Source organism: Stylophora pistillata, chromosome 4 (assembly GCF_964205215.1).
Source record: "Stylophora pistillata chromosome 4, jaStyPist1.2, whole genome shotgun sequence".
Taxonomy (NCBI): domain Eukaryota; kingdom Metazoa; phylum Cnidaria; class Anthozoa; order Scleractinia; family Pocilloporidae; genus Stylophora; species Stylophora pistillata.
Genome location: NC_142522.1, coordinates 22,533,904 through 22,558,959, shown reverse-complemented (window position 1 = coordinate 22,558,959; position 25,056 = coordinate 22,533,904). Strand labels below are relative to the sequence as shown.

The window sequence follows — 25,056 nt, the reverse complement described above, 5'->3', positions numbered from 1 at the left end:
AACAAAAACAAAAACAAACAAAAAAACTGTGCAGTAAGAACATCTTATCACGTACTCTTTTTTTAAGCTGTGCTAAAAAAAAATGAAGCAGAAATGACGCGATTTTCGTGAGAAGAATTTAAATCAAATTCCACATCTTAGAAGAATTAAATCTCAAGGACAGAATTCTGGAAATTCGTGTAATTCTTTTTCAATTTTAACCGGTCATCTGAAATTAACAAGAAGGGATACACTCTACTTTCTAATGCAATGTATATATGAAGTTCATATATTTTGAACTGCGGTATTAGATACGTATGATGCACGATCCTCGCAGTAGAGAGCGCTATTTATGCAATAGCGAAAATCAGACCTGTACGGGATTCGAACCACTGACCTCTGCGATACTAGTGCAGCGCTCTACCAATTGAGCTAACAAGCCAACTGGGAGCAGGCCGTTAAGTTGATTCGTAATAAACCCGTGATGATAAATCATATACAATGTATGTATGAAGCTCATATATTTTGAACTGCGGTATTAGAGACGTATGATGCACCGGCCTCGCAGTAGAGAGCTCTACTTACTCTAAGAACCCCGCATTCCGAAGTCGAGCCTGCGATCTTCAGCGCCGTAAACAACCTCGGGGGTCTCAGTTGATTTGCGGAAAGCGTTCTTACCTCCTTTAACAATTTTCAGTCTTGCTCACTATGAAATCTGATGATCCTGAGACGGACAAAACCGTGTCCATTAGTCAAATACAACCGCTTCTGGCTCGGAGTGTCCCTCGCGTGATCGCGCCGATTACTGACAAGAACAGTAGACACGAGAGAGAGCACGGTGGCGTTGCTAAGGCCACTATCATACATTCTGAAAGCGGCAAGAAAGACCGCAAAAAATTACGCAAGCTAGTCTCTGAACTTACTCTAATGGAGGTGAAGAAAGATAAAGGAAAAGACAGGAGAAGGAAAGCTGTTCGCGTGCCATATGTGGATACTTCGCGCGCGAGAGGAAGTTCTGATGTTGTGCGTCTTGCGATCAAAGAACTTGGTTGGCGAGAGGTTTGTGCTGAACTAGATTTAACACCTCTTCTTACAACTGTCTAAGTTTCGCATATGAAAAGCAAAATCTGCAAAGCATATTGAATTACTGAAATTTTAAGGGCAGTGTTCATGGTAACTGTATTGTTTTGAATCCGCTCTTGCGTTTGAAACTTGTTCTAATAATGGAATCTTGATCAAGATCATGCATATATGCCATATATTTCAACAGTACACGTCACTTTAGATTTACTTGGCTATATTGTTACTTTGACAAACACTGAACCAGTTCCAATAGACTAGGTTAAAGGTCATGCAAATATTATTTTTGCGTATGGCACTATTTGATGCATTCAGAACTAATAGTTAAAAGGCGTTAGTAGACTAGTGACTATAGTGCTACTACGAAAAAAATTGGCTAATTTTAAATTCTGAGTGACGAAGCGTAACCATAATACACATTTAATTATCGTATAACTGTTGAGATCTGTTGAGGACTTTAAATCTTCAAAACATGATGTTTCGAAACGTACACTCATATAGAATTGGAACAGCTGTTAGCATCAAACAGAACAGTTGTGACTTGGTAGAAGAGCAAGCACTCAAGGCCGGTTATTTAAATAAAGTTCAGCTGCTGTCTAACAAAACCGCGTTCTTTATACTATCTTCATTTTAATGGAACCTTTTTATCTGAACATTTATTTTGGGGAACAGTGTCAAGAAGGCTGAAAACTGAGAGTCAAACAACACTCATTTGATCAAGTCAACCCTCTAATATAGAAAATACCTAAGGCCCATCGCCCGGGTAAAACCGCGCTTTGGGTTAGACCTCGTTAAAATAACCGGCCCATAATTTAATAAAATTCAAAGTGATCTATGAAGTTTCGGTGTTCATCTCAACACATCTGTTCAACTTCCCTCCCCGTACGTGGCTTTAATTTGTCGAAAAGAAATCCAGAGTAAAACTGATTTAAAGAAGGAGTGATCGAGAGGCGTTGTGTAATAAATGCGATACGAACAATAGGAAACGATCACCAACATAATAAGGCGAACAATTGGAAATGTTCACCTCGATTCTCGCAAATTTATAAGATTGGACGCTTCACTTTGTAATAAAAACAAAAAGAAACTAAGAAGTAAACATCATTTATTCGTTTCGTACATTTCCTGGGTGTTTTCGTGCGGCTACTCGCACCACGATTTCTCTATCCCTAATCTTGGGCTCTAATGAGTTTATTCCGTAAGAGGCCTTTTTCTTGATTGTTTGTTTTCATGTTTTTAATGGACACTTTTTATTAGTACCCTACAGGTAGACGGAATGGTTGCGACTTCTACTGGCTTGGTGGACATTTTGAGATGCCTGAATATCCAGAAACAGGATGGCTGAGCAAATTCTTTGGTAAAATGTGTTTCATTGTTTGCAAGTTTGTGTTTTTAATGTGTGCACTACAGTTATTCGCAGTAAGGATTTGCAGTGAAACACTTCATGTGTGGCAACTACATTTCAGCACCAACATGAAATGCAGCAGCAAAAATAAATAAATGAGTTTAGCAATCTTTTGAAATCATTCCATCAAGATTGTGATTAGTGAAATTATATGCGGTATAGGGCTTTTTTTATTTAAACAGCAGTAGCCCATGTTCAAGAAGTGGCCATCAAGAATTTGATTGGAAAAGGGTAAGGGATGTGTTGTTGGTTTAGTATATGGGATGAGCCTGCCCCTCTTCCCCTCCCCCCCTCATACACCCTCACACACTGCTTCCTCTACACTAAGGAATTAGCCTTGACTTACAGGTACCTACTCTTGTGTGACCTGTTACTATAATTACCATTCTCTGTCCTGATTACCTTTTCTATGCTTATCTATAGTTTTGAATTACTTCCTTTAAGGCATGTCTGAAGCTACCCACAAAGTAGAACTCACAAGACACATCAACAGACTGCATTTTTTATTTCCTCATGAGTTTACCTTTTATCCAAAGACTTGGATGCTGCCAGAAGAATTTGGTGAAGTCTCTGCCTTCATGTCCAGAGCAAAGAAGCCACCCACTCTCATTGTCAAGCCTGATGGAGGATCTCAGGGGGATGGGATTTTTTTAATGCAGAACATTCATGATGTACATGTGAGCACTGCTCTTGCAAGGCCCTGTGTTGTGCAGGAATATGTTGCAGAGCCTTACCTACTTGAAAAGTTTAAATTTGATCTTAGGATTTATGTTGTGTTAAAGAGGTTGGAACCTTTAGAAATCTTCATTTGCCGAGAAGGCATGGCACGTTTCTGTACTGAACACTACCAGCCACCAACACAGAAGAACATCTTCAAAACTTACATGCACTTGACAAACTATTCATTAAACAAACACAGCTCAGGATATGTTCAAAGTGATGCAGAGGATAAGGGAAGCAAGCGCAAGTTAAGTGCCGTCTTCAAGCAATTGGGAAAACAAGGATGCAACATTCCCCTGTTGTGGGCTGAAATAGACCAACTTGCGTGCAAGACTATCATTGCTCTTTTACCAATACTGAAACTTCAAACCCAGGTCCTAAGTGCAGAGCTGAAGCAAGATCTCAGATATTTTCAAATCTTAGGTTTTGATATTCTGTTAAACAAAGATCTCAAGCCAATCTTGCTTGAAGTGAACTCCAGTCCAAGTTTAAGAATTGACTACGAAGAAGAGACAGTCCCTGGTAAAGTTGACTACTTTGTTAGCAAAACAGACCTGGAAATCAAACTTCCTATTGTGAAAGATATCATGTCATTGGCCTGGCAACAAAAGAAAATGTAAGTTAACAGGATAAAGGGCTGGCCAACTTTATAGGAATGGCTAGAAGTCAGGTGTAATGTTTAATTATCAGCTAAGTGGGAGGGCTGGACAAGAATATGTTTAGTTCAAGCTCACATCAGACTGAGGATAGCAATATTTGCATGACCAAGAGAGACAATTTCTTGTTAGAAAAAAACAGAAAATTTTCAACCCTCATCGCAAAAGTTGTTGTGCAACATGCCACCTGCTCTTTAACACAAAGATGAAAATTCATTAATTTAGGTTATTTTTAATGTTTTTTTAACTTTCTGTTCCAGGGACACACTACCAGAAAAGTCAGGTTGTCTTTACCAAATTTACCCTAAACTGGCTTCCCATTTAGATCATCTCAGAGTGGTGGAAAGATGTGTGACACTTTTTAGACATTTTGTGGGGGTCCGCACATCCAACAAGATGGGACCAACCTCCTTTAGAATGATGGCAAGGTAAGACATATTGTGCTAAATAGAGGCAGAATGAAGTACGCTAAAGCTGGAATTTATTGCATCTTAGTAGATGCATCAACCAATACATGGGGTAGACCAGGGTAAAAAACTAAGATTTAGGCTAAGACCAGGTAACCAACCTCCTTTAGAATGATGGCAAGGTAAGACATATTGTGCTAAATAGAGGCAGAATGAAGTACGCTAAAGCTGGAATTTATTGCATCTTAGTAGATGCATCAACCAATACATGGGGTAGACCAGGGTAAAAAACTATGGCTACTTTGTTCACAGATCTCCATCCCATTACTGCACAGTATGAAAGAATTCTTTTCTTTGATTTCAGTGTGCACAGGTGGAGATAAGTTATCGGAATTATATGACTGTGCAGTGTGTGGTACAATTCCTCTCCCTTAAGTCCCGGATTCTCAACAGGACACTAGTATCAATAGCAATATTGTAGTTCTCTGCACTGTTATTTACTAAGGGATTTAGTTACCAGTACTTTGAAATTTAGCCAGAAATAATTACTGATCCCCATGAAATTCTATTGTTCTCTCTCTGCATTAAATCAACAATTGTAGTCTTTAAGATGACAAAACGACTGTATGAGGAAACGGAGGCAGTCCTTTTTGTTAGCAGGGAAATTATCAGGGGTAATATAATTAAACGTGCTAAATAAGCATGCTGCAATATCAAAAATATTGCAGTGTCCACGCTGCAATATCAAAAATATTGCAGGGTCCACGCTGCAATATTAAAAATATTGCAGTGTGCAGGTTACAATTATTAAAAATATTGCTTCTTCCACTCCTCAAAGACTTTCAAAACCCACGCCCATTTCCAGCGGCTGGCGTCTGAAACCCAACTTTTGTCAAATTTCTCGCATTCTGAAGCTGTAATTGGCATTCTAAATCTTTGCTCTATTTAAAAAAAGAAAATGGAAACGCCATCTTTGGAAGCTGATAAAGAATTAAACCACTGACAGAAATGTCCAAACGTTACACTACATTATCTTCGATTTCTACTGAAATAACTGCCTTCGTAGAGCTCTGTGTAATAAATAATCCTTCGTCTTCCGACGAATCCATCCTCTTTCTGAACCCAGGTTTGCACTGAGTAAAATGACTGAATTCTCTGGCTTATAAAGTATGCAAATTAGCAGTGTTACACGCCTTGCACGAATTAATTCCATCATTAGAACTGTTTTGAACAACTATAACAACGAGCTACAATAACAACCCTCGGCACAATTAAAATCTACGACATAATCATCACAACAAAGAACAATAGCAATGAGCATCACAATTATCACACATAGGTGCGACTAAAATCGAAGATCCAACACACAGAGAGAACAATAGGATTTCATGAGGATCAGTAATTATAATAGATAATTACTTCGGCACATGGCAATTATGAGAAATATTGCAGCCAGCTGCAATATTTCTCATAATGCCATATGCCGCAGTAATTATCCATTAAATAGTTATGCTGGTAATGCTGGCATCTGCTTCTGGCAGAGTATAGAAGAATATTACCTAAAGACAGATTGAAGTAACAAATCCTTCAAAACAAACTAACTTATTTTCAGGCATAGCCTTGGGTGTAATTCAGTGGGTTCCATCTTGAATTTAGTGCTTACCATAAAATAAGGGAGCATTCATTTTTTATGGGAGGGGGTGGGCTGGCAAGATTTTCAGTGAGATTAAACAAAATATCCTGACCCTGCTCTATAAGAATTAAAAATGTCATGACCCCTCTTGTGGTAATTGCAAAAATAGCTAGCCCCCCTCCCCCCTAGGACTATCAAAGCAGCTAGGTTAAAAGAAGTGAAAAATATCATTGAAATATTTAAATTTATTGCAAAAAACCTTAACAATACAATTCTAGAGTTTAAAATCTAAAGTTGATACAAAATGGGTAACATAATACAGAGCTTTCAATAAGACCCGGCACCTGCCGGCGCTCAGGCAGGTATTTTGTTGTGAATCGCCGGGTATTTTTCACCGTGCTCAAGTCGCGGTTACCACGCTCAAGTCGTACTCAAGTCGCTCTCCGGTGGGTGCTGTACCGAGGTAGCCACCTAGTTCAAATCTTATTGAGAGCACTGATAATATAAGAGATATCCTACGGTACTGTGTCCAGTTTGGTATGGTACTGTGTATAGCTTGAAGAAGAATAGCTTTCCAGTGTATGCAAAGTTAGCTATTGTTCCCTATATCTTGTATGGCGGGTAGTAGAAATGTTCTACAAACTTAAACCCACATTTGTTGATGATTTGTCGCAACAAAAAGCTTTTGACCCCCTTACATTATTCCCAAATTTTTCTAATGACCCCCCCATTATTCTTGCCAGCCCTTCCCCCGCCATAAATAATGAAGGCTCCCTAAACTGGAGTAGAACCTACATTTCTAAATTAGACTGTCCATAAAGCAAAAGGGTAAAACCCAAAACTCTCACTAACCAAAGATTAACCCTATACACACAACATCAGTATGCATAAAATTATTCCCTTTACTGTCCTCTGTACAATCCCTAAGGTGCTGAACAAGGAGAATTTGTTTAACAATCAAGAGCCTTTTGTTCAATTTGTGATCATTTCCTTTATTCTCTTTACCATGAGGTGTAACTTAGTGGTGATATAGTGAGGAGAAATTAGATGTTGACATTCGTAGGAGTCAAGAGTTTATGCTTGGTTAATCTAACCTGATATAGTCCTCTTTTCTTTTTTTGTCAGGCGATGTCATTTAACAGATTTTGGCTTCACTCTTGCTTCATTTGACATAATGTTCATCAACATGAGTCGTCGTCATCCAGGTTGTGAATCAGGTCGTGCTTCTCTTAATTTCCATGGGTTTTGCGAATCCCTGATTGCAATAGGACACAAGAAATTTGCATTGACTATGCGGAAAGAGCCTGTGCAGATTTTATTGAATGTTTTGAAACATTGTGAACATCACTTGGAAAAGAATGTGAAAGGCTCACAACGCCGAAAGATGCCTGAGCCTTACTTGAGACAGTCGCTAAGTGATAGAAAACTGTCAAGCTGCTTTCAGTTCTCTTTTCCTACTAGCTCATTGTTTTAAATGCAGATAGGCTTATTCCAAGTTCTGCATAAGCATCAGCAAGCATAATTTGCCAGGGTTTGGGCAAGGATTTTCTGTTACTCTCTGCATTACCCCCTTGTTTTTTCTTTTACTTCCTCACTCATCCCTACAAACTGAGTGCATGGAAAAGACTAAATAATTATTGTAATGACTTGAATTTTGTGCCACTGAATTCACTTAAACACACAAAACTAATTTTGTGTTAAGGCAGGCCACTGCCAGGTTGAATTGAACAGAGTTCAGTACTGCATTAGCACAACATCTTAAGTACCTTCATTACCACTGACCAATCCACTGCAGTCTCACTCACACTACTGGTACGCTGTTGCATGCAAACAGTCAAGTACATTTGCATGACCCAAAAGTCTGAAATCTTCAGTATAGCAGCAAAAGGGCTCCCTTAATTTATGATAAAAGGGTAGAGATTGAAATGGTCAATTATTTTACTGTTATAATCTCTTATAACTGTAAATAACATCAAATAATCAATCGTGAATCAAAATTTTTAAGGAAAATAAACTTCACAAAGGTAATAGTAATTAGCATGAATGTTCAACCCCCACAAAGCTTCTTAGCAATAACTTACTCCAAGTTCACATTTCATAAATTTAAATTGTTTTATTGACAGTTTTATTGAATGCCTGATGACTATTTTCTGCAAGTACTGCCCTCTTTATAATTAGGAAACTTTGAAATTATGCAGAAATCCAATGTTATTTTGACAACTACACCTTTGCTATAATGTAGAAGACAATTAACCAGTACATCAATAAAAATACTTCAGTCTTTCTCAAGGTTTATGTCAAGGGGGACATGCATGTGACAACAAATTTAATAATAACAAACATATGAAACATAATTTAATAATTGCCCCCTTGTGGACTCTTCTTCCTAATCTTCTGATAAACATGCTATAACTTCCCTACGTTAATGTACATTTTTTACCAAATAGAAAATTACATTTTGTATTTATTGTTTCAAGGCATTACATTTTTCCCCTGGTATATATTAATTACCAAGCTGTTGTTGGCTAATTCGATTAGACACTGTCACTAAGGACACAACTAGTTCTTCCCAAATAATTAGGCAGCTACGAAAATGTGTTCCACTGAATAGTAATACATGAAAGTTGTCTTATCAGGAAAGATTGGATATTCTACGTTGGCCTACCCTAGAGAAGCGAATAGAGTATCTATCACTGGTGGAATCTTTTAAGACAGTTCATAGTTTAAATGGTCTAAATCCTTCTTTTTTTACTTATGCTAGTGCCTTTCATCCTCTCTGCTCTCATCATTGTTACAAATTGAAAGTCAAATCAGCTAGATTAAATTGTTACAAGTACTCACTCTTTGTCAGAATCGTAAACCTGTCGAATAAACTACCTAAAGACGTAGCTGAAGCAGAATCTCTATGAACATTTAAGACCAAAGTCAAGAATTACCTTTTTAAATAATATTGTAAATAGTTTTTATAGTAAGTATTGTATATAGTTAAATCGCAACTTAATGTTCCCATATTTTATATATTCAAATAGATGTTTAACTAGATGATTATTTTGGAAACACCCTCGATAGGGCTAACCTCTGGTGTCTCCCTTTCTTTCAAATTATTATTTTTTGTTTTGATTTGATTGAATAAAGTATTATTATTATTAAGATTCACACCAAGTTGTTTGAAATTAAATTAATTCTAACCAAGAGATATTTTATATGGCAAAATATTGTTTTTCTTTTCAAGTAAATGAGGATTCCGGTTCATTGGGTTCAAACACTGCCTTGTGTGTGGTTCATAGTTCCCCAACTAATGAATTTTAAGTAAATTCAAACTCACTGTTTAGAAAAGTATGAGTTTATTTTTCAACTGACCTCCTTTTGGCCACTGCATATGACCTACAATGTCAGAGATATCTCAGAATTCTCTGACTTACCTCAATAAATTAATAACAAGAAGCAGCACCTATGAACTTGACAATCTATTCCTACCACCCATATTCAACATTTTAATTTGTTTATTAGTCTCATGGCAAAAGAATCTCCTCAGTTTTATGCCTAAAAAATATATTTTTTGAAAGGTTCTTTATAAAACCCTACCCCTACATTAGTACCATTTGAAACATGTAAGTATGATAATATGTAGACTTCCTACAATTTTCTGGATACATGTACATAATAAATCGTCAATTTTTTATGATTCAAGAGAAGAAATGACAACTACTTTATATTAAACCTTTCTTCTAATTTTCATTTCCCCAGTTCAGCTTTCCATTCTTTAAGCTTTTTTGCACCATTCTCTAAAGTACTGTCCTCCTACAATTGAAGGTAAAATTATTTCATAATCACACAATATAGCCAGTAAAACATCAGTGAGTTTAATTACCTCCAATCAGTAGTTGATGGTAAAATGTAAGCGAGCTTGAATCGAATTCAATTATAGACATTCTTGGGGTGTGAGAAGTACTTATCAGTTTTTCTGCATCCAATTTTCTATTTAATTTGTGGATTGACACTATATTAGTATAATTGCTCAGGTGATTATAGAGGTGCACACACTCTGATTGGTCAAGGATTTCATCATATCTCCCTGTAATCATCTCATTTCAAAATGGCTGCCTAGCATTTTCTCAATGTTTCTGAAGAAGTGATAAATGAGACAGAGGAAAATTCAGTGGACAAAAGTTTAAAAGATGCTGCTGAGTTTGGCAGAACACGTTTCAAAAGAAAGATATTATGTTTTTGTTGACTGAAATAAATACACCTGTTAAATTCGTGATGAGTAATACACACAGTTGGAAAAATGTGCTCATGCAATGCTTTCTCTATTTACAAAATTTATGACAGAATTCAAAAGCACTTGTTGTGAGCAATTATACTAAAACAATTATTTGCCTCAGGCTTAGTAAATAGTCACTGTGTTAAATAATTCCCTAGACTTCTTCTTTGGGATTATTCAACAATATTCACTTCCCCCTTGGCAAATAATTGTTAATTACAAAGAACATTAGAGGTGAATTTTTACATCATATTTTGGAGTTACATGAAGATAACATCGTTACAATTGTATGTTCAGACAGCCTGGGTGTATGCATGGTAAACTTCTATTACTAACTGTAAATGGTTAAAACCAGACTGTTTAAGTAAGAGTACTTCATGAAGAACATAATTATTTGTATTTGGCAAAATTAGTGCTTGACATTTCAACAACCTTAGAGTCACTTCTAATGAAGACTTTCGCTAAGGTTTTGCAGAACATCACTTAATTCCTACAACCAACAACAGTCCTTCTCAGAACCACACACAAAGGCGGTAAAAAAAATAGCCTCAATCAGGTCTATGAAAAGGTAAGCACTACCTACCTTTATAAAGCAAAATCGAATGTATTTGGCTCCCATGTATTTATGTTCAGGGGAATAGAATGCTGATGGAGGTATAGCTGCAATTCCCTATGATGAATATCAAATAAAAGTAGATATAATGTACTGACTGGTTATTATCTAGAATATGTGTTGCTACATGTTACTAAATGGAAAATGAACAGTTAGACATTTATACCTTAATATCCAAACCTTATAATTTCAGGCCAGTTTGAATAAGATTATCATGATTAAATGTTAAGAAAATAAACGAGTATCCCATAATTTTACACCAAAACTTGTCAAAAACTGTTAAACATCTTTTCTTACTCCTAGAAGTTGCTAATAACCCTGAACCAATCTTTGTCAACTTCAAAAGCAGCACATTGAAAATGTAAGATAGAGATTACTTGAATCCAATGGAAAATTCAGTGAATAAGCAACCTCATTCCCAGCCCCCTGGAGCAAGAGCCCTTCTCTTGCTCCAAGGGGCAGGAAGATGAGAGACCCTGGGAACGAGGTTGGTTAATAAGTTCTATGTTTCTGTGTAACTACTACATTTTGACATCAATATTGGGGACAGTGGCCACAGTGGTCAAAAAAAAAAAAAAGAAAAAAAAAGAAGTAACCATGTTGGGATTGTTGACTAACAGTCACTCTGAACTTGAAACAGTTGGTATGTTGTTGCATGTATTTCATGTTTATTGTAATTTTTCTTGCTAAGGTGTGATTCTGTTCTGAGCTTGATGACCAGAACATTTGTAGAACTTTTGATGGAATATACTCATAAATAAATGTTTGAGTTATTGCTTTCAAGTCTTATGCTTGTGTGGTTCTGTGAACTGCAAAATATTTTCATTCAGTTATAAACCCAGTTTAACTAAACATGTTTTGCTGGTGTGAATCAGATAAAAGATAAAAATAATATTGTTTAAATACAAATGAAGAAGATATTTGGGTCAATACATGCCTATAACAGACAAAATAATCCTTTTTAATACACTAGATAGAACAATATCTCTGATGGAAATTAAAGGTCCCATTATCAAAAGAATGTTTTTCTTTCCCACCTTCTCTTTTGTCAACCATCGTACAAATTTGTAGTCATGAGGGTCATCACTTTTATCATATTCATCAAAATTCACATCTGGTGAATAAAAATGATTTTAGCTTGTAAATTAAAAATACAAAGAAATGTTATCATACATTCGATTGTGACAGACCAGTATCCCATCTGAGTCAAGTAATGGTTCCTCTAAAGATAAACCTAATACTTATCTTAAATAATCTTGGAGTTAGAAATTTTTTTCCTAAAAAAGATATTTTAACAAAAGTTTTCAAGTTGGTTCTACATATAAAATGCATATCTTTCCTTGAGTACTCACCACAGACCTTAAAACCATTCACTAATAAAATTCTGATATTTTGGTTGGTTGTTATACAAAAATTATGTCCCTTCCAAAGAAGGTGATTTAACCCATTAATGGCCGCAGCTTTTGTGGAAAACTGTGTTTTGAAGCTAGTCCAGCAGATTTCGGGTCACTGTTGGGGTTTTAAAAGCTCGAACTTACCAAAAACCACTTGACAGCTCGTGCACTCGACGGCCTTTCGATCCAAATGCAAAATGGCAGCCTGAAAATCTCGGGCACGCGCAGAGAGCAAAATTTCGACATAGTTTTTGGGTTGAAAAGTCACGCCCCACTTACGACTTCTACTTTTCTCTCTTTCTCCTGCCCTTTTTTTCCCCTCTCCTTGCCTAAAGTTTCTCCTCACTTGCTGGAAATTGAGTAGGCTTCATTTTGGTGTAGAGATTTTTCAGAAACTACTCATTATTTTCAAAGCACATGCTCGGAAAGGTAGGTGGGTAGTGAAACACGATCTTCGTGCAGATTTTCCAGTCAGAGTGACACGGTTTTTTGGCTATTTCTCCAATCTCCTCCACTCAATTGCGCTCATTCTGGTATCGTCTGCAAGATATTTTCAACCCGTTCAAGTACATGCTCGAATTCGTGCTCCAGAGTTCAAATTGATGACGTCACAGGGCGTAGAAAGGGTGTGGGTCCCCATGGGCGCATACGGGCGCACTGGACGTTAATGGGTTAAAACCCTATCACTCTGGAAATTCCAGATGTTTCATAGTACATCACTTTCAAATTTATGTTTTTGAGATTCCCTCTGCTGATGAATTTCACACCATTACCCTCCTTGAGGCAAGAATGTTATAATACATCTTCCTGAACTGCATAAAAACAAAACAAATTGTGTTGTACCAATTCCTGATGTGTCAGCCATCATAAAGTAACCTCCTTGAGGAATGATTGGCTTAAAACCAACTTCAGTCAGAAGTTTAGCCATCACATCACGTTTTCTCTCCAACATGGTGCTGAGTCCTGTGAAATATGACTTTTCTGTGTCAATAAGTGGAATTTCATGTTCAAAGGCTTGGGCAAGGGCTTCCTGTGAATGACAAACACAAGCTACATGTTTTGAAAAATTGTACATTTGGTAGACATATAATACCATCTAACTATTTAGTATTCTGACCTAAATAAATTAAGAACTTCAGGTGAATTTTCTTCATACTTCCTGAGTGTTTAATTACCTGTGTGGGAGTTGGCAAGGTATAAGTGATTTGTGCTTGAGTTGTCTGCAAGTTTTTAATTAATTCCTTAGGACCAATTGACCAGCCAAGCTGAAAAGAATAAAGATGATGACAACTTCAAATTACAATAAATCATGCTCCCTCATTTTAAAAGTACACTCTCAGAATTAATTTTAGTATTACCATGTTTAGCCAATAAAACTGCAGAAGTGCATCCAAATTATCAGCTGCAATGATATAAGGTTATCTGAAAGTGCAGCTTAGTATATTTTCTTTTTTGAAGATGCATGCAAAGGCCCAACAGTTGGCACACACAGCTCCCACATGATAGGTCTAAGTTCAAGGCATGGTCATGAAATGCTATGCTGTTTTCTTTGGCCAGACATTTTAATTTCTCTGGAGTATTTACAGTTGGGGTAGCAAAGAACTGTTTACCAATAGGAGACCCAGTGTTCTCCATTTAAAACAGTAACCAGTAGAATTTACTGCCTAAAGTACCTCTTACTACTGCCTAAAATTGCTTGGGGTTCTTGAGAATTCATCTGGTGAAAGACTACTCTTCATGGTTTGAAAATTGCTTTCACCTGTCAAGCTCAAAATAAAGGAGGCCACTGAAGACCCAATGGACAATTGAGAAGAGTAGCAATACACCAAGGAAAACTATTCGAACAAGTGTCAGTGTGGGCCACTCATCTTATAAGCAAGACTGAACTAGACTAGACTCTAAGTTTAAATTTCAACTTAACCTCAAAGGTGGAGGGTGCAGTGTCCAAACAATTAAGCTGCTTTAATATGAGAGCAAACTGGAAAATGCCAAGCAGTGGAAGAAGTAATCATAATGCTCTGTTCCTCTTAGTTATGAAGCCTTTACCTGGCTTAAAGTTAACCAGTCTGAATCACAAGCTGCAGGTTTAGACAGGAGTTCTTGCAGCTTTTTTACTTATAAAACTTCACAACATGAGAACTACACACAAGTTTAAAGGTTGTTGACTGTATACACTGGATGATTAGATTACCTTCCACCCAGTGACGCTAAAGGTCTTCCCTGCACTACCAATAGTTATTGTCCTTTCCCACATGCCAGGGAGTGTGGCTATTTAAAAGAACAAGAATATTACTTGATAGTAAATCTCGCAAATGAAAAAAAGTTCAACATCTGTATACTGGACCCTGTTTGAATATTAGACAACCAGAGATCTGAGTATTAGTGCTGGTGGAAAAGGTGGTACTGTAACAGATGTTACAAATTAAAGTGCAATGATATCATTATCCAAGGTTTTGCTTTCAAGATCTGAGAGCTTTTCTCTCTCAACTGTTGACCAACCATTTCTTTGTTAGCTATTAATGAGAAACAAACTTAAGGCAATTAAAATCATTGGCTAATGATTACACAAAAATACTCAGACAAAAGATGAACAAACATTCTTACCAATCCTTATGTGCTGTTCTCCACCATAGACAAGCCACTCATAAACTTCATCACTGATACAGATGACATTGTACTTCTTACAAAAATCAGCAATTACCTGCAACTCCTCCTTACTGAAGACCTTTGAGATTAAAATTCACAAAACTGTTTTACATACTCTGTATCACCTGCAGGTCAGATTGCACTGCTTAGGGAATAACATTTTTAATTACCTTGCCAATAGGATTATGTGGAGTGTTAATGACAATAGCTCTGGTTTTCTCACTAAATGCTGCCTCCAGCTCATCTTTGTCTAAAATCCAGTCCTTAGTTGAGGTAGCATTTTCTCTCTGGTGAACAAAGAAAGAGCTATTTATTCCACACTACTTGGATCACAGTTTTCCAACTCAACAGTTCAGCTTAAAGGCTGGTAAGAGCAACAACATACTTACAGCCCTCAGAGGAACAAACTTTGGTATTCCACCAGCCACTGATATTTGAGGTACATAGCAGTCAAAATATGGCTCAATAAGGATAACCTGTACATCAAAAAAAGGTAACAACTATAAATAAAAGTACCCCAACTAGAGAAGAGAACTATCTAGTCTAGGGAAATCACACAACAACTGGCACAATACAACTCTGATGGAAATAAAAAGACAATTTTGACCAAAGGACTGTAGATCAAGGATTACAAACTTGAAAGTAAGTCTGAACAATCATTTAAAATCGTATGAAAGTGACATAAAAAAGAAGCCATGGTTAGATATTAAGCACTTCCTCCTCAACCCCCCTCTAGAGATAAATGTTGTTTAACATTTCATTCATTCTCAAGATTTACTTATTAAATAACCACTCAGACTCAGGACAATTCATTGACTCTTGCACCTCTAAGAGTGACTATCATTTAATTATTAAATAAAGTTGAAATTCCGGCTCTTTTTTTTTTTCATTCAGTTGCAAATCACAGTCATGACTCCTTATCATGCATGCATGATGTTTTGCCTCTGACGCATGCACAACATTTTGACTGATGAGCACATGGCATGATATAATGGCGAAGGAAGAGAAGTTTTTTTGTGGAGCAAAATCAGCACAGATATTGTGTATAATACATTCAAAATGCACACAATATATACACAGCATTCACAGTAGACTCACATTAAAAGACCTCAAGCATTTTTGGAACAGGTCAGTCCGCAAATCTTAATAGAAATCTCTTTATGAGTGAAAATTTTTGAGTAAACCTTTTATTGACAAACATGCTATATCAAATGAGGTTCGTACCCCATGTTAATCAAGAGAAACATAGATGCAAATTTCATCCCGTACAGACGAATGCAGGCACAAAAAGCAAAGTTTCTTGCTGACACAAATTAAAGCCTGAGTGAAAGCAAATATGCATCTACTTCTTACAAAGAAGCTCTTGAATGTCAAAAAATTCTCTGTGTCAAGAACTGTAAAGAGAACAGTATGGAGAATATGCATACTGATGTTCAGGTGTCAAGGATTAAGAGTCTATTTGTACCTACCTCATCACCAGGATCTACTAAACCCAGAAATGAACAATACAGCGACTCATAGGCTCCTCCTGTGACTAAAACCTATGGAATGGAATCCGAAATGTATAATATCTTGTGGACAGTTAGTAAATAAGTGCACTATTGTGACAAAGTGAGCATTCAGTAGAAACATAATTATACTATTTCGAACATTAAAAATGCCTTGTACCAGCACAAACATATTTCAAATGTTTACTTTTCCAGACAATCAATATACATACTAACACTGCACATATATATGAAAGTATGAAAGTAACAACAAACAAGTCCTGACTCTGTAATGAATTCAAGTTATAGTGTCCATAGTAACAGAGAGGTGCAGGAAGATTCCACTGAACTGACTCTGAAATCATGAGCCCACACTTGACCTTTTTACTCCCAAGATCTCATCAGATATTCTCCTTACTGTCTACTTTATAATTCTTATGATGTTACTTTGGAGAATTTTTTGGTATTAGATCAACTAACAATTTCCTAATTGTTATTTTGCTTTATAATCTCACTACTTGTCTGCTTGAAATTGTATTGATAATGAAAGGAGAAATATTCCATCTTGGTCACTTATTGGAGTTAAAGGGTCAAGAAGAGTGAACTATGACTAACTTTCCAAACAAAGTAACCAAAACAACAGGAAAACCATTAAAAAAATTTATTCATACAAATGATCAATACAAGTCTATTTGAATGATCAAGAGAAGGTTAGAAGTTTTTAGGCGCAATACTTGTTGAGTTCATTGAGCAAAACCAGAGTAACTCCAGATACCTTTTGCCAATCATTAGATTTTTACAAATGGACTTATCACACTACCTAGTAAGTAAAACTTACTTCAGATAAAGGATCAATCTGTCTCTTCAATAGCTGAGTGTAAAGCTTTCCAAGGGCATTAACTAGTCTTGGATGACCCTGAAAATAAATGTTCAAATTGCATGATGATTTGTAATTTCTGTTACTATGAAAGGAAGTTCTAGATCTGAACAACAAATCACTGTTGAATCTATATGGGATACTAAGAATAAATTCTGCTAAAAAAGAAAAAATTATGCTAAAATCTGTGTCAAAGGCATAATGTCTTCCCAAGGCATCAAGCTAAGTCTGTTGGACTAATAAATATATCTTATTAACCAAGTGCGAGGGCCGCACTGGGAGAATATCGGCCCAAGGTCTTGACAGTACGGACCGAGCGCAGCGAGGTCCATACAAAAAAGACCGAGGGCCAATATTTTTCCAGTACGGTCCCGAGCAAGCTTGGTTAATAAGAGATTTATTATATGACTGAAGTTCAAAGGGACACAAGTGCAGTATCATTCGGGACCATTCGGGACAGTGCCTGGTCCAATACTGAGAGAATATTGACCGGCAATAGAGCATTTTGATTGGTTGATTTTAGTTATTGACCCTCTGACTGCCCGAGTCGTGTAATAAAAATTTATTAACACCTTAGTCTCACCTGACTCCTAGTATACTGATTAATGGCAAAATCAGAACTTGTGGCCACCCTGCCAAGGGCTTCTTTGACAAAGTGAGGAGGGGGCATGTCTGGGAATCCCTAAAATTGGAAATAGAAGAACTAAGTAAATGGGGTTTTTTTAATAATCTTAAGAAGCTATTAAAAGAATCCTAGTAAGAAAAAACATTCAGGGGTGAACTCTTCTCGCAATTATTCTTAACATTTAATTGTTGCATACACATCATCAATCATTCAGTAATTGTCAGTAATTAATGAAAATATGGGTGCATAGTTACTCATATATAATTTTACCAAATTTATACATTAATTAAGGCTTGAAAATACTGACTTGAGTGCAGAATTTTTGACAAGCAACCATGATAGAGTTGGTTAGCCAAATTGTCAGGTTAGAAAAAGGGATATTGTCTTCATCAAATAACATCCGGAGGGTTGTATTTAACTAAACACTCTACAGGAATTCCATTGTATTTTATTTCCTTTTATTTTAAGCTATTTTATGTTAGCACACATGTATTTTGAACTAGCCTTCTAGTTCACTAGAAACAACACGCATGAATAAACAAATGACTGATTGCATTGCTTGATTGATTATATTTGAACTTGCCATGTTAACTTGCTTTTGGTTTAAATACAGAGCAAACAAAGAGAAAAATGGACAAATTTGTCTGACAGAAAAATAAACTGAAAAAAAAGATATGGAAAATTACTGCTGCTGCTGGTCAACATGATAACATTATTCAGTTTTTTTAAAATTAAAGGATTAGTTTATTACCTGTCCTAAGTTGACAGCTTTATAGTTTCTTGCTAGAGCAGTAAACTCAACCCTGTTACAAAGGAAATCATTCGCACATAGATCATACACCATCAAAGCTGTAAAAAAAATCCTTTTTAAAAAAAAAAGAGGTTAGACTGCAACGTTCTTATAAAAGATAAGTTGGACTTCTTAAATCAGCCATTGCATTTAGTTTAAATAAAGATTTTGAAACTTGTTTAATTCCAAACCAAACAAGTAACATGGCAGCATGTGAATACGAAAAAAAGATCTACGTGTGGGGAAGGGAGGGGAAGAAGAGAAAAATTGTAGCCTAACATATAAAAATGTAAGATATGTTAAACAAAAGCTGCCATCATGATGGGACAGGCAGACTATTTTCCTAGAGGCAAAAGAAATCTCTTAGAAAGTAGACAATATAAATGGAAGACACAGTGGTCTAATGGTCAGTGTTCTGGACTCCAAGGAGAGAGGACTGGGTACGAGACCCTGCTGAGTCGATACGTTGTGTTCTTGGGCAAGACACTTTACTCTCACAGCGCAGCTCTCCATCCAGAAGCATAGCTGAGTACTTGCAATTAGTCAGGGATGACTGAGGAAATACAGAGGGGATAACCTTGTCATAGACTAGCATCCCATCCACGAAGGAGTAGTGATCCTCTTAGTTCTTTCATGTTCCTTAGAATCTTGGATATGATCCGGCTAAATGGACCACTGGGCTAAAGTACAGACATAAATAACCCTCCAATGGATAGTTGAAACACTATAACCCACCAAGAAGTCTTCTACATAAGATATATATATCAATTTAAAAACATATAAAGTTTCAAATCAGTTGTATTTCCAGTACATACCACACATTCTTGTCAAATCCTATATTTCTGTCTGCTGGTTTATACAAGTCTTTTGAGCTCATTTTCCTCTACAAGGAAAGTTAAGAGTTCTGGTTAAAGTGAGACACCCCATATCAACTTCATTTCAGGGGGCAATGTCATGCAGAAGAAACACATCCTTGACCTTTCCATGACCTCTCTTTATAATACAGTGCTAAAAAGCATAATTTCTTTTGAAGCTATGATCAAAGGATAATACACAGTTTATCAAAGCCCACTCTAAGGGTCTTCCATGCAGTTACACCACAAATTCTCAATTGTACATACAACAACAAAGTAAAAGTACGTATGATGCACGATCCTCGTAGTAGGATTCAAATAGTAAAAGTAATGTTTATCATTACATGAAGCACATATTTTTGGGGGTTTGTTTATGAGATAAGTAATTTTCTTTCATAAAATTTCAGGTGCATCGAATTAAACAAGATACTTGCCTTCAGGACCCTAAAGTTAATTCGCCTCAGGTTAATAAAAAGTTCGCAAATCTTGGATGATCAAAGAATTGCTGACATCCACGAGACGTTGCTAGGACCCAGATCCCCTAGAGATAAGAGTTTCCTCAAGGTAAAATGGCGGGTCCACGTTGCAGCGCGCAGCTTTTTGAGTCAGCAAAAACGTTGTGACTTAAACTTACGAATGAAATAAAAGCTAGTTACACTGTATCTTAATGATACTTCCATTAAATTTCTTCTGGAATAAAAGCCTCGTCTCGTCGACTTTACTGCATATAAGCAATTTAAAGGTCATCCTCGCGCGATCGACATATATCTATATATATATTAGAAGTTTTGTTGTTTAGTATTGCTGAGTATTTTAACTCGTTCTACAGGCTCGTCAAAATACGGCAAAACTCGTAAAAATACTCAGCGATACTACACAACAAAACGTCTAATAAGAGATATATTATCCAACGCGCCAAATTGTTATTTTTGTGTGGGCTAATTTCGCGGATTTTTCTGGAGTACAAATATCGCATGATATTTGCACTCGTCTCGCGCGTCCTTTGCACTCTACGAAGCGAAATTGGATACCAATAACTATAATTATTACTCGGCACAACTCTATTGTAATTTAGATCAATAATAAGCGTTGAATTTAACATTTTTTGATAAAATAAAAAATCATCAGACAGCAGCCATAATTTTTTCAATCATCAAGTTTTCTATTAAAATTGAGGTTTTAATAGAGTGTGCAGCGCGCAGGAGACGATCTTGATCTTCAACACTGGTACACTTTAAAATGAAAAGAAAATAATAGTTATGGAGAACTGTAAAATAGAACCTTTGGAAAGATTTCCGTATAACCCCATGCCAATCAAAAACAAAGCCGTAATCCCAAAGGTATAATAGAGCAGTCACGACGGCAACGCCACGGAAGACATCGATTAAAAAATGGCTTTCTACTTTTAGTTAGAATTTCGAAAATGGCTGCATGTGTTTACCGTCTCATAGGGCGCCAGACCTCAAACTCAACATAACGTATAAAAGTAGCGTTGAGTTCCAAATGTAAATTAAAATAATTTGCCGCCGCGGTTTCGGTTCGCAGACGACGCAAATTTTGGGGATTTTACGTTGTTGTTTTGCAAAGGACGGCTAAGAAATGTACAAAGTTTTAAAACGCACGTGCTGGGCTATTGTTCTGCCAATTAGATCTATCGTTTTTCCACGTTCTCGTTGCCGTCGCCGTCGTGGTTTGCTTAAATTCCCTAATCTGTTGTCTTCCCTCAGCTCTTTTATCCAAGAATTTGTATACATAATGAAGTATGGGGTTATACGGAAATCTTGCCGAACCTTTCAAGTGTACTCCTGTATTTTTAGCGTTCTATTTCTAAAATGTATATCCTCTACAGGAAGGAGATTTCTGTCGCTTACCCGATTTTGGAGTAGATTTAACCCGAATTGCCACGAGCTCTAAGTGCGGAAGAAAGGAGAAATAGTCGGGTATCCCATTAGCCCTTGCGCGTTATTATCGATGAGAAGGTGTCACATTGCATCGAATTCGAGTGCACGCGCTGGAAAATCGACTGAATTTTAAACGGCTGTTTGTCCTTATTCAGGGGCACGGAAGGTGATTTGAACGGTTTTATGTATTCTTGTAACAGTTAAGTTGACTTTGGTACTTGAACCTTCTCTAAATGGAAAAAAAAAAAAAACGCCTTTGTTATGAGTGGTACAGACGACTGATCATGAGTGGCTTTGTTTATGTAGTTTACTTTAACGCTTGATCGATATATTTGCCTCTTGTGCTATTATTGGTGAGTACTTAAGCATATTATTCCGCCTGGTGGTGCCTGAATAATGGCACTTTTCAATATTAGCGAAGGTCCCCTTAAGTCCCCAAACTTTGTAGGAATATGTGGCCGTTGAAAATTGCTTAAATTGGCGCCAAAATTTTGATGTCTTTCCTCGACTGGTGTATCACCAGGCCCGCTTTTGATCGATCAATAGCCTTTGCTACCTGTATTAAATGTCCCTTTTAGTACATCTGTGTAAAGGTTTGCTCCTGAATTAAGGTTAGTATCTTGGGATGGAGTGTTTTCTTTATTTCTTTTGGTAACTCGAGTCGCTTGCCACTTCTTCAGAAGACTGGCTTTTCACGGCGATTTTTCCTTTCGTTGGGTAGCAACTGCAATTACAATTTGAGACTTGTAAGTCTAGCCAGGTCATTTCTGGGATGTTTTTGTTTCCTTCATATTCGTCATATGGTCGAATATCCGAAGCGGCAAGAGACCGACTTTCGACGCAATCGAAGTCGAAGATTATAAGCACTGAACGTCTTCGATCTTCGCTTTCAGCCTCTAGCTGTTTGGGTAAATGGAAAGAATATGACATTGAAAAGCCTGGAAGTCCCGGACAACAAGCCAAATTGGAAAGTTTGATGTAAGTCTGACTATCCAAATCCAAGCAGTTGACATAAAATGTTCTAACTTAACCAAAGTAAAGCGCGCACTCTGATTGCTCAATTTAGGGTCCCCCATTTGCCCTTGCATTTCCTGCTGACGTGAGCAAATGCGAAGACTATTTTTCCGCGCGCGCTTCTTTTATCTGGTCACCTAAGATTTGTCAAGTAAAAGGGAACTCTTTAGCTACAATGCATCAATGTTATGTTGTAAAACAAATCGTAAACACCACAGTGGTATCGACTGATCTGGTTACCCACAGCTTGCTTACACTTTATAAGAATAGCTTAATCTGTGCCTCCTTCCCTTGTGATTGGAAACTATTTCGTATTACTCCTGTGTTCAAGAAAGGCAAACCAAACGATGTGAACAATTACAGACCGATATCTCTGCTTAGCATTCCTGGGAAAATTCTCGAGGCTGAGGTGTGCAATTCCATAAATGATCATTTGCAGTCCCACAATTTATTAAGCTGCAACCAGTGGGGCTTCAAAAAAAAAACTGCTCAACTGAGGGTCTCTTGCTTCATATGACAGAAACTTGCAAGTCAGCTCTGGATCAAGGCTTGGTAGTGGGTGTACTATTTGTTGACTTCCGCAAGGCTTTTGACTCAGTTAACCATTCAATCCTGTTGGAGAAACTGAAAGCCACTGGAATATCGGGGTATCTGTTTTCTTGGCTTGCCAATTATTTGTCTAACCGAAATCAGTTTGTCCAGATATCTGGAAAGAAATCTGCCCTACAACCTGTGAAGTATGGAGTGCCCCAAGGCTCCATCCTGGGGCCTAGATTATTCTCAATATATGTTAATGACTTGCCTGAATCCATATCTTATGGTGACCTCTATATGTTTGCTGATGACACCACAGTTTATACCATTGGTAGGGATACAGACATGATCATCTCTTCACTTTGATGTATTCTATCCCAGCTACACATATGGTGCACAGCCAACAGACTGATTGCACATGAATCAAAGACTGAAGCAATGATAATATCTAGATCCACCTTTAGAGGCCCTCTGCCAGCTTTGAGATATGGCACCAACACCATTGAGCTCAAGTCTTCATCTTAGTGTCTTAACTTAACTATATACAATAAGTTACCTTGGCAGGATCATATTAGGAATGTTTGTATTTTATTTAACAAGAAATTGGCTGTTTTGAAGTGAATCAAATTCCTACCTCAGTCCATCTTGGAATCTATTTCAATTCAATTATTCCTAGTGTTGTATATAATATTTGTTGTTTGGGGCTCTGCTTCCCCATCACTTATGGAGGACATTGAACGTATTCATATGAGAGCAATTAGGATTGTTTGCAAGCTACCTATGACCACTCCAGCTGATCAGATCAAGAAATTGAGGCAATGGAATCCCATTTCTTTGTATTATTTTAAAAGACTGCTGGTTCTGACCTATCAATCCTATCATAGCTTAAATATGGAGGATCTAAATATTTTAATTGCTAAGGCAAAAACGAATTACAGCTTAAGAAATTCTCTAAATTTAGAAGTGCCAAGACCAAGATCTGAAATTGGCAGGTCTTCTTCTAAACACAGGGCCGCCTTGGTATGGAATGTTTTCCCCATCAGGTCAAAGAATGTGCTACCTTAAGATTGTTTAAGATTAAGCTTAAGGCCAACAAGCATCTTCTCAATAGCATAAATTTTGCCAAAGATTCCTGCTGTGTTTCAATGAAACACGATGACTTTCTGTATTTTTAATTGTAAATTTAATATTATTTTGTATTTAACTTACCTAATTAGAATTGTATTTAAGAAGTAATTTTACTCTGTTTTTCCAATTTTTTATTATATATTTTATTGTGATTGTATTTAATTTGTAGTTAGGCAGGTCCACATCAGGACTTTGGTCTTGCCAGTCTTTCTAACCTGCATTGTTAAATAAAGATGTGTGTATGTATGTGTTTAGACAACGACTTCAGTCGAGATGTCTGTAAATTGTGCTTCCGGTTAAGTCGATCGCGGCTCGTCTTCACCAATTCAAAACCGCTTCAAGGGTGTCCTCTATCTGAGTAATTTGGTAATATCAGCTAAGTTGAAATTGTAAATTGGCCACCGTAAGAGTTAAAAAGCTGACGTTTTGAGCGTTAGCCCTTCTCCATTCGCTCTGACGAAGGGCTAACGCTCGAAACGTCAGCTTTTTAACTCGTTACGGTGGCCAATTTACAATTTCAACTTGTTCGATGTTACCAAATTACCTTGTTACCCCCACCGACGCAGCACCACATTTTCTTTAGAGACTTACCCCCTTTAGTCATTTGTCCTCTATCTGAGCTGAACTGCTCACACACAATTTTACCTATCTAACAGATCTATGCATGGGAAATCACTCACCCGGATATAATAGTGTCATCAGACAAGACATGGTGAAAGACTATAGTAAATCGATGGCTTGTAGAATAATTAATAGGCTTAAATCAATATTCTGTGATAATGAAGGGTATGCAAACAGAAACATTGATCATGATAAAAGTTTCCGCTTACAAAAATATCTGAACGTCCTTACGTGTTGCTCACGTATCCGATGCTTGATACACAACAGCGAACACTGACCATTGTGAATCAGATTCTCGAACCTGCTGAATAATTGCCTCCCTCTGCAAACAATTGTGGCCATATTTCAATTTCAACTTCGCAGAGCACCGACTTAGCGACAGCCGACTGACCGATCTCGTCTGTTTTGGTTCATGTCACGCCACAACA

General features: G+C 37.0%; 2 protein-coding genes and 1 long non-coding RNA gene across 9 annotated transcripts; 2 read left to right on the top strand and 1 right to left on the bottom strand.

Annotated features, from left to right (window-relative positions):
* The first annotated feature begins 589 nt into the window (after positions 1–589).
* Positions 590–9,038, top strand: LOC111323680 (tubulin polyglutamylase TTLL11). 2 transcript variants are annotated; one of them, XM_088755810.1, is made up of 5 exons: positions 590–1,038; positions 2,317–2,416; positions 2,909–3,800; positions 4,101–4,268; positions 4,612–7,142. In XM_088755810.1, the coding sequence occupies exons 1-5, from the start codon at positions 688–690 to the stop codon at positions 4,628–4,630; spliced, it is 1,530 nt and encodes a 509-aa protein (XP_088611936.1). In that variant the 5' UTR covers positions 590–687; the 3' UTR covers positions 4,631–7,142. The 2 variants fall into 2 exon arrangements, with proteins under 2 accessions (XP_088611936.1, XP_022782823.2); XM_022927088.2 differs by having other exon boundaries at positions 592–1,038; positions 7,006–9,038.
* Positions 9,039–9,207: 169 nt separating this feature from the next.
* LOC111323701 (kynurenine--oxoglutarate transaminase 3) lies at positions 9,208–25,050 on the bottom strand. 5 transcript variants are annotated; one of them, XM_022927111.2, is made up of 15 exons: positions 24,860–25,050; positions 19,392–19,459; positions 18,538–18,589; positions 17,745–17,843; positions 17,123–17,200; positions 16,267–16,338; positions 15,187–15,273; positions 14,968–15,084; positions 14,756–14,876; positions 14,343–14,419; positions 13,327–13,416; positions 12,995–13,181; positions 11,795–11,871; positions 10,728–10,814; positions 9,208–9,681 (listed from the first exon to the last, which is right to left on the bottom strand). In XM_022927111.2, exons 1-15 carry the CDS (start codon positions 24,968–24,970, stop codon positions 9,616–9,618), a joined length of 1,389 nt encoding a protein of 462 aa, XP_022782846.2. In that variant the 5' UTR covers positions 24,971–25,050; the 3' UTR covers positions 9,208–9,615. The 5 variants fall into 5 exon arrangements, with proteins under 5 accessions (XP_022782846.2, XP_022782849.2, XP_022782847.2 ...); XM_022927114.2 differs by having other exon boundaries at positions 24,838–24,946; XM_022927112.2 differs by lacking the exon at positions 24,860–25,050 and adding an exon at positions 21,302–21,431.
* LOC148732896 (uncharacterized) lies at positions 21,398–24,253 on the top strand. Of its 2 annotated transcripts, none has more exons than XR_015999604.1 (3): positions 21,398–21,497; positions 22,225–22,309; positions 22,866–24,253. It is a non-coding gene; the product is annotated as an uncharacterized LOC148732896 (long non-coding RNA). The 2 variants fall into 2 exon arrangements; XR_015999605.1 differs by lacking the exon at positions 21,398–21,497 and adding an exon at positions 21,801–21,942.
* Positions 25,051–25,056: the final 6 nt, after the last annotated feature.